Source organism: Hesperophylax consimilis, chromosome 9 (genome assembly GCF_061612785.1).
Source record: "Hesperophylax consimilis isolate HC1 chromosome 9, BYU_Hcon_1.0, whole genome shotgun sequence".
Taxonomy (NCBI): Eukaryota; Metazoa; Arthropoda; class Insecta; order Trichoptera; family Limnephilidae; genus Hesperophylax; species Hesperophylax consimilis.
In genome coordinates this window covers 8,731,484-8,740,961 of record NC_142844.1, presented here as the reverse complement: position 1 = coordinate 8,740,961, position 9,478 = coordinate 8,731,484, and the positions used below count along the sequence as shown (strand labels likewise).

The 9,478-nt window shown below is 36.7% G+C and overlaps 2 protein-coding genes across 2 annotated transcripts in view; one reads left to right on the top strand and one right to left on the bottom strand.

The window, feature by feature from the left end:
• Nucleotides 1-2,653: 2,653 nt before the first annotated feature.
• LOC149420872 (protein NDRG3-like) lies at nt 2,654-5,343 on the bottom strand. The gene is made up of 2 exons (XM_089635260.1): nt 5,123-5,343; nt 2,654-4,869 (listed from the first exon to the last, which is right to left on the bottom strand). Exon 2 carries the CDS (start codon nt 4,863-4,865, stop codon nt 3,840-3,842), a length of 1,026 nt encoding a protein of 341 aa, XP_089491386.1. The 5' UTR covers nt 4,866-4,869; nt 5,123-5,343; the 3' UTR covers nt 2,654-3,839.
• A 104-nt stretch (nt 5,344-5,447) lies between these two features.
• LOC149420871 (synaptotagmin 1-like) overlaps nt 5,448-9,478 on the top strand; it is a 121,708-nt gene continuing 117,677 nt past the window's right edge. The window contains exon 1 of the mRNA XM_089635602.1: nt 5,448-5,707. The gene's annotated coding sequence lies outside the window, so the exon portion shown is untranslated. The remainder of the gene's footprint in view (nt 5,708-9,478) is intronic.

Sequence of the window (9,478 nt, the reverse complement as noted above, 5' to 3'; positions counted from 1 at the left end):
ACTAAATATTTCTATTACAATAACTTATATATATAATAAAATATTGATTCATGCTTTAAGTGTTATCATCTAAATCTAATATTTATTCTGACATAGTCGAAGCGCCACAAAGGCTCGGGAACTCAAATATGTTATTTTTTTACTTTAAAAATAAAGTGTTATTTTGGATTATGACCGTTTCATTGGCCATGTCAGACAGGGTCAGGAACTCAATCAAATAAAACACTCCATTTCAAGCATAGGGGCTATGTTTGCTACCTTGATTGTGAAGCGGTACAAGGAGCTTATTGGAGATGTCATAACAGATAACACCTGATAATGAACTTGACCCACTTTGGGTGTGATTTTAAATTTCACGGCCAAAGGTAGTATCGTGATGTATTTTAGGGTTATTATGCAGTGTTACGCTTCCTCCTTTTTAGACAACTTTACATAGAGCGGCACAGTTTCCATCATTAGGACAGATGTCCCGCTTTGTTATATTTTATTCATATTCTCCACGAAGGAAAACAAGAACCGTTCTTGAACAACGATAATAATTTATTAAGGTCTCCTAATTTTATATTTTCACTGACTTTTTCCTAAAATAATCACTTTTTCTCTATTTCCTTATGGAGATATATTATCGTTCAAACTTCAAACATCTCATAAAACTACTCTTCTGTTATTGTTTAAATTCTAGTAATACTAATGGTTTTATAGTAAAATGAATAAATAAATAAATAAACATTATCACTTCCTCGTTGATCGATGATTCATAAATATTTAATAATTGTAAGTTTTCATTCCATGCAACATAATATCTTTTAAAGGTGGTTAGAAATGCATGTGTGCCATCCGAAAAGCTTCTGTTTATCCGAGTTTCAATATTACCAAATAATTGTATAAACCTTCAAACATCTTGCATATATTACCCGATTACTGATATACTTACCGCCCTTAACCCTTCAAGCCTCTGAAAAATTAACCGTTATATTCCTTAAAAAAAAGCTGTCAGAGAGTCGGAGAATTTGTGTTTATTTCCATTTCTCAATAAAATTCAAATAATTAAGATATTTTAGAACGTATCCGAATATTAAAAACTGTATTTAACGGTGATGAAACACACTTTTTCGTCTAAAGTCTAATATCGAAACAAAATTAAAAGTACTGATCATAATGATTCCAACATTATAGCTACCTCACTTTTCTATCACTTCATATAAAAATAATCAGAAAAAATTAACAAAATTTCGTAATTTTTTCTCAAATTGCGGTCAGAACCTTTGTTTGGTAAAGGATAGAGGTGTACATTTTAGTTATTATGTGGTTAAATTCTGTATTTTAATATAAAACTTTGTTTTTATTCTTCTTTTTATAAGAGCGTTTAGTTTATGTTTATACTAACTATGACGGTAAGAAAGCAACTATTTCTATGATACCGTATGAGTTGTTCAAAAAAGCGAACAATTTGATTCTATTGGTACTAGCTATGTGTTCTTAAAACCGAACAAATTAGCCAGAAGAGTTGAGTTTACGTAATGTTTGAGCAAAATTTTAAAAACATACCCCAAACACTCCATAGAGGAGAAGTTATTTGGGATACTTTCAGGTATATTAAATTTAAACACACAAAAAACACCTGTCATTGGGATTAAGCAAATTCCTTGTAATATTAATAATACGTAGAACTCAAGTAAATAATTGGCAGTATCAACAACTCTGGCCGTTAGGGGCGCTAGTGTAGCATATTGATGTTAACGTTCCTTTCACTGACGGCAAATTGAATTTATTTAGTACTCGGGGGCGGTGATTTGCGCTTCCTATTTTGTATTTTGATCAATATTGAAAACACATAAAAACGTCCCAAAAAGAATGTTCTGTGTGTGCAGATTACGGATGTAATAATTACAAACCACAAAACACTCTAAGTCATTTTTCAGGATGCGAAAAAACCTTGACATTTTGGTTATAATTATGGGAATTAAATTGAATTAATAATAAATAATTAATTACAATAAATAATAAATACCTTAATTAAATCTTACCTAAATAGAATTAAGAAAAATAATTATTAAATTTATACATAAAGTATTTTATTACCTTTCTGAACCATCAAAGACAGAATTAATAGCCGCTTTATTTTTATGTTTGATCAAAAACAGCATCAGTTATTAACGTAAAATAAAGTATATATTTCAGATAAAATCTCATTCCGATGTAGAGATATTGCGTTAAGTATTCCTCTGACGTCCCCTACTTTTAAACCAATCTCTAAACATTCCTGGCATTAATAAGAACAAACTTTCGACTACTTTTCGAGTTTTACGAGCTCAAAATACAGGTTGAATTTTTATATATTAAGGACGGGTTGTTTCAAAGAATTTGAACAATTCATCAAATTTCAAATTTGACTTTCAAATTTGTGAAGGTTATATTAAATGTACCTTATTATTATTTTATTTTTGTGAAGCCTCTGGCTAATAATGATATAATAATAGAAAATCAACTTGAATGTATTTCGTGAAACAACCCGTCGTCAGATTTGGGTGAAGTTTACAAAAGAACAGAATGCTGTTTTTATATTTTTTATTCATAAACAATACAAACATTGAAAAAAATCAATTCTCTGACTATATCGCAAACTGGATTAAAATACCTAATATAATTTGTGATAATCATTTGATCATAATATATAACTTGAGCCTTAATTAAATAACAGGTCATTAAATTCATTATTGTATCAACATGTACCAGTGGAAATTGTCTATAAATAAAGCGATTAGTTATAAATTAAATTAGTACTAAGAACACAGTAAAATAACATTAAATTACACGTAGATGGTAACTTATTTTAGCAGTACATTTTTATTTTAAAAAATTTAATATAGCTAACGCACACCTAAACAATTTGTATATAAAAACATGATTGTATGAATTAATGTAAAAGCAATTCAGTGCGTAGCTGCCTTAGGCTTTCGTACAAGGTAAAAACATCGAAAGCTGAACACAGCAAACATACCTGGTGTTTGAACTTGGTATTTCAGTTAGCTAAGCTCGAATAAAGCTTTATTTCTAGTCACTTAAGCCTGCTTCTTTTCTGCTCGCTTTCCCATTTTCGGTATATCATTGGAAACGCCGTCAAAATTCTTCGTTGTAAAACTTTCTATTTTCCGAAACACTCGGAAGAAAATCCACAGTAAGCAAGTTGTTACTAGGTACAGCCAAAATGCACAAAATTGCGTAATAATTATGTTAGGTCGGTAAAATTCAATCAACTCCAATATTTTACAAATGCAATTCAAAATGTATAAATAATTCTAAGTTTGGTCAAATAAATTAAACTTTTTAAAGCTTCAAAGTGATAAAAATACATCAATAATAGATCAGCATTATAAAATATGTTCATCACATGACACGCCTTATAGCGGCGAGTTTATTTGTGTTTTTAATCATTATATCGACATCAATTACCTTGTGACTTGTGAGTACTCTTAAAATAGTGGTATAACGCTGATGTTTCTAATGATTCAAGGAAAACTCTTGTCATTGTTAAATCGTTTTCCCGTATTGCGAAAGTTGCGTGAACATCAACTTAAATATATCACGATTGCTGACAAGTATTATACCAATATTTAAATGAATAGAGTATGTGAGAATACGCGCGTGCTCAACATACATACTTTATTAAAATTAAATAAGTATTCGGCCTATTTCACAAATCAGATGATTTAAAAAACTGGCGAATTTTAAAAGTACTGACAAACGAGATGGTGCCGTTGTCGTTAAAATGCAAATCGTCGAATTTAAATCATGAACTTACTTGAAATAGGCCTGCAGTTGGGTGTCAATATGTCGGTTTACTCATTGACGCAATAACCCTGCCCCTGTAGAAACAGCCTAAAGGCCTCGGACACTTTCCCGGGTTGCTCCTCCAGTACCATCCCGCAGTCTGACAGCTTCATCCATGTGGAGTTAGTTGGATCCAGACGCCCGTTCAGCGTCACCGTGTCCTCCACCTGCGGACTGAGGGACCCCGTCACGTTCAGCACCGGGATCTTCAGCGTGGTTGCACAGGAAGACGCGGACTTGCCACCTGGATCCGGGCACTCCGCCCTCGAGATGTTCAGGTCCGTGCGACGTACGTAGGCGTCAATGAACAGAGACAAGTTGGTCGGATTGATCCTTTCGGAGAAGTAGGACTTGTACACCTGGGCGAGGTCGTGGTTACGCTCTTCGGTTCCGTTGCCGAAGTGGTACCACATCAGGTAGTCCAGCACCCCCTGCGTCATACCCTTGGAGCGTAGGTACCGCGCGTTCAGCTTCTGGTAGCCCCACTCAATCCAGCCGGCCTGCGTTGAGATGCAGTTGACGATAGCCAGGGCGTCCACCTTTTCCGGGTGCAGCAGCGAGTAGCGGGTCAGGATGTTGGCCCCGGAACCGACGCCAAAGCCGATGAAAGACTTGACGCCGAAGTGGCCGATGATAAAGTTCAGCTGCCCCGCTAGCTCGTCCATGGTCGGGTAGATGTAGTCCTCGGGCAGGGTGGGCGCACCCTCTTCTTGGCCAGGCGCATTGATATGGTACACGCAGAAGTGGTCCAGCAAGCAGCGCATGTGGTTGTAGTTGAAAAAGGCCTGGAAGCCGGACACGTAGTTGAGGCCGAGGTCGTGGTAAGTAATGATGGCGTGCTTCTTCCTGTTGCCCTGGATGCCCACCAGCACCTGGCCACGGTCCGTGTGCACGTACTCCTCCAGCACCCCCGCGCCCTCCGGCCGCTCCCCGCATCCCCCCACCCCCGCTCCCGCCCCCAGCGCACCGCCCATACTGCGAACCTCTGGCGACTGCAGCAGCACGGTCTTCAGCTCCACGTCATCCATTGACATCTTTCTGTGCAAACAAACAAAGAAACCGGGGAATTACTACACGAGTCAATAACCTTTTGGCACGGTTACGTAAACATGCATTTCCGGCAAAAGAAGTATATTTAAACAAATGATTCCACCCAAATTCTAAGACACATTAGAAATAATGACAAATCAACAATAATTAAACTCTCATACATCTCAAAATGCAATGAATAGACCGAATTTTCACACTAACAGATCATTTGACATAGCCGGGTAAAATCACCAATACTCACGTTGTTTACAAGATGAAAACTCGAGAAAGAACGTTTGGTAGGTTGTATACGAGCGGCTAATACGTTAATAGCAATCAGAAAACTTCAGCTTGTTTCATGACAGTCCGAATAACTTTTAAACAAATGCGTACTTTCCCGCAAAACTTGTCAAAAACGTCAACGCCTAAACAATCGATAGGGCCATATTAGTGTTCGCCTCAGAACGTCAATACAAGCGCAACCTTCGCAATATTCTACGAGATTTTTCCCAATCGTTAGGGGAGCTTCTCGCGACGGTCGCGCGGCGCTGCCTTCACATCCCTCAGTCGCGCTTGCGCCTCCGAACCCTTCGCGTCGTACCGAACTCTCACCGTGGTCAGGCGCTACTCTCACTCGCTACTCGCCACTCGCTACTTGCAGAGTTACATTAAACTAGCTAGCTGCTAGCGTTCTACATTGACAGCTCCCGAAGAAGGACTAACCGGACAGAATCTGTATCCAAAAGTTAAGTGAAAAGTGCTTCCAGAACCCTGTGCCCAGTTGGTGATGAGCGCAGGGAGCGACGTTAGTTGCAGCAAAATATTATCGTCGTTGGAGTAACTCCGAGTAAGTACCATTCTCATCACTCAATCCATGACCACAGTTTGTATTCTGTATATTAAACGTCCATCACATTCCCTTGTGTATAATTCGCATAAAAATAACAATTTTCTTCATATCATTGAGAGGAGAATTCCTTAACCCCTACTTTATATTGGTCATAAAAAGTTAGTTTCGCGATAATCAAATTTCGCTTGTAAGCACGATCATAATATTGAATTAAACGTTGATTTCCTACTATTGAATTCTCATTATGGTTTTTATGAAAAAACACAGTAAATGTGTAGTGAAAATAAGATTATAAAACAAATACTTTCATTAATATGAAAGTCCGTACACAAAAGGGATCTATATTTTGTTTGTAATAAACTTACTAAGACGTAGAAACACAGCAGTGTAAATTAATTACAGTAAATTATTAAAGATAAGGTCTGTAATATTAATAGGGCTATCTGCGCAATGGCAATACAAAGTTGAAGATGTAAGGGATGGTACTACTTGTTTTATCTTCTTCTATATCGTTCTAAAAAAATTGTTGTAAGATATACGTAACGTTTCACGTAATCTCTTAACTCTCAGCGAAATTATATATTTTGTTTAAACATTCTGACACGTCATTTTTCGTATTATTTCATTTGTACGTAATCCTTAACTGTTAAAAAATTTAAAAATACTACATACAGCTGTTTGGAATTTGGTTCATTCCTTATAAGAGAACATTATACTGTAATGAAATTGAACAAATCACATATTTAATAACATTCGTAGAAGAATGTATGTTTTAAGTTTCGTTATGATTTACAAAATAGTATCAAAATTTAACCTCAGTGAAAGACTACCTCTTTTTATATTTTTCTTAGCAATATTATTAATTTATTTTTGTTTCACGACCCGAAACGTATCTACCACTGACAGCGGCCAACAGCTAAAAGCTTAGTAGAGGATCAATATAAAATATAAAAATACTTAACAATCACGTGCGTAATTGTTCAAAAATTACGCACAGCCTAAATACCGAGATTGTGTCCAATATAATAAATACTAAACAAAATGAAAGAATCCCCATTGAACCAGTTCGCCATTACAATTTACGTTAGACAGGAAATATATAATTAGAGCTATCGCCAAATTAGACCACCGGAAGAATGAAAGTACATTAGAAAACAGATTCATTCCGAAAGTGTTGGTGGCACTGGACACGCGGGGGGCGGAGGCCGGGCCTTCCGGGTGAAACAGGTCAAGCAGAGAGGCAGGCTATATACAGACGATCTGTCGCCACGTGAAGGAGAATTATTATCTCGATCTCTCGGTCTAAGTTCCGCTGGATCAATGCGCGCCTGGTAACAGAGCGAGAGAATGAACTGAACTCTTTCTCAGATATGGAGTTATTATTATATCTCGCGATTTTTTTATTCGATTTTAAAAAGGCATTATTTTACCAGTACGCGGGTACACCCGTGAGAAATCACGGGATAATCCAAATTCTTGACGTATCAGTTCGAATTTCGAAAACGACAAAAATTGTCATTTCTCTGGGTTCTTTACACAATCAGTTCCAATGTTGAAAATGACGTTTAAATTCATATTTTTTTATAAAAACGCCACACAGGCGGCCATATGTCATCTTTTGGGATGCTGTGCAAAATCTTTTTAAGGAGAGGAAGTTCTGGGGAGGTAAAAAGTGTGACACTTGGCTAGGAATCTAGGGGTCAGTGTGTTCAGGAGTGATGGCCATAAGAATATATCCTTCTCGATGGGTCGAGAGACCAGTTGTAGAGGTCAAAGGGTCTCCCAAACCAGCCTCTCTCAATCTGTCACGCCACGCAGCTGGTGGGCAGGCGCATCCTGAACACACCTCAACCGATGAACACGGGCACCCCTGCTAAATCACCAAACGTGGCAAACCACTTGGGATAACCTGTGGGATAATCTGTGGTTATCCAATAAATGGTACTCGGGGCAGCGGTATACAAATACAAAAAAACTAAGCAATAGGATTTTTACTACCCATATAATTATTATTCCTTTAAGTTATTCAAGGGACGCTGGATAGCGAAACAATAATTTTTAATGACGTGAAAAGGTCTTCGCTCGAACTCTCCCACCCCTAAATTATGTATACCCCATCCCCCCTCTTCCTGCCACCCCCATATTTGTATTACTTTAATTAGAGTTGGTAATTTAAAAACATATAGGGCATAACAAACGCCTCTGCCATAGGTCACCCCCAAGTGGTTTCCTAGGTTGTGGTGACTTAGCAGGGGTGCCCGGGTTCACGAGGTGAGGTTTGTCCAGATCTTTGTCCAGGTCGGATTAGGAGAGGTCGGTTGAGGGAGACTCCTTGACCTCTCCAACCCAGACTTCCTCGTCCCAAGGCCATGCACCGTAGTGGATGCATTCACAGACCGCCCGATTCCTACCGACACTTCACTTCCTATTTTTCCTCCATAGACCCTTCACACACCATCCCTAAAGATTATATCTATTCAAAAATTCAAAATTCAAATAAATATTTACGGCACAAAAAGAGTACAAAGGGTATAACTTATAGGTTACATCCTATTTCTTCCAGCTAACCCAACAAATACACATTATATCACATAACCCAACAATTACATGTTAACAAATAAATAACAGTAAATAAAAAATAAAAAAACAGAGGTATTTAATTCATGTAAGGTATTCATTCAAGATGTAGTGACATTTGTTTAAAAGAAATGTTTTTAGTGTTGATTTAAATTTAAGTGTGTCGGTTATTTGTTTGATGCTACGTGGAAGGTTGTTATATATTTTAATGGCCATATAGTGTGGTCCTTTTTGAAAAATAGTTTTGTTTGCTTTTGGGATTAATAGGTTTTCTGTGAACCTTGTAGCGTGTTTATGTGTTTTTTTGTGGGAACTTTTCTGGAGATGATCGTACTAACAGGCATAACTCCATTATATATATGTCCGTCACTGTCATCAGTTTAAGATTTTTTTAAATTGGTCTACATGAATCCCGGTGATCGGAGTTTGTAATATTTTCCTGTGTGGAGTTAAAGTTTAAAAAATGTACAACAGAAACAGTTTTGAATAAATATTATGGTAAATGTTTGTTGAATTTAATCTTATACCATCTACAGTGTAATTGTTTTAACAAACATACATACTATTTTATTCACCCCCATGAGCATCAAGCAACACATAATTAGAAAATTAAAATATGCCATTTCACAACCCCGGCAGGCGATCAGATTTTTTGTGGATTCAGTTCGTACACAGTGCGTACATTTATGTTTTAAATAATACAAAAAAAACAATACATAGGTACTTACCTAACACTGACTTACACAAAGTAGAATTTTAACTCGGTTTCTAACAAATGAAATTTTATGTCAAAAATCCATCGCAGTGAACTGTAGCTTCTATTATTTAAATAAAGAAGAGTGTCTGTGGCAGTCGGCGTAGATTTGTATTTTGTACAAATCCATACTTGTATTCCGAGATTAATGAAATTTCGCTCACAAAAAACAACAGTATATATAAAATTCCAAAAGAACCACCCCATAGGTAAATGCGGTACGTTGAATAGTAAACACGCAACAAAGGTTGTCAAGTAAGGGGGTTGTAGTAGGTATATTGTTATGATCGCACAAGAGGATGAAGGTATAAACGAACACATAGATATTTCAGGATACCAAACAACGCAATTTACGATAGAAGAAAAAATAAGGAAAGTTTTAGGTTTTTCAATTAAGGTTCTTCTGGATCATATAAATTCTTGCGAACAATCACTGA

What these genes read in the sequence shown, in the direction of transcription:
- LOC149420872 (XM_089635260.1), bottom strand. Translation starts at nt 4,865, where the DNA reads ATGTCAATGGATGACGTGGAGCTGAAGACCGTGCTGCTGCAGTCGCCA.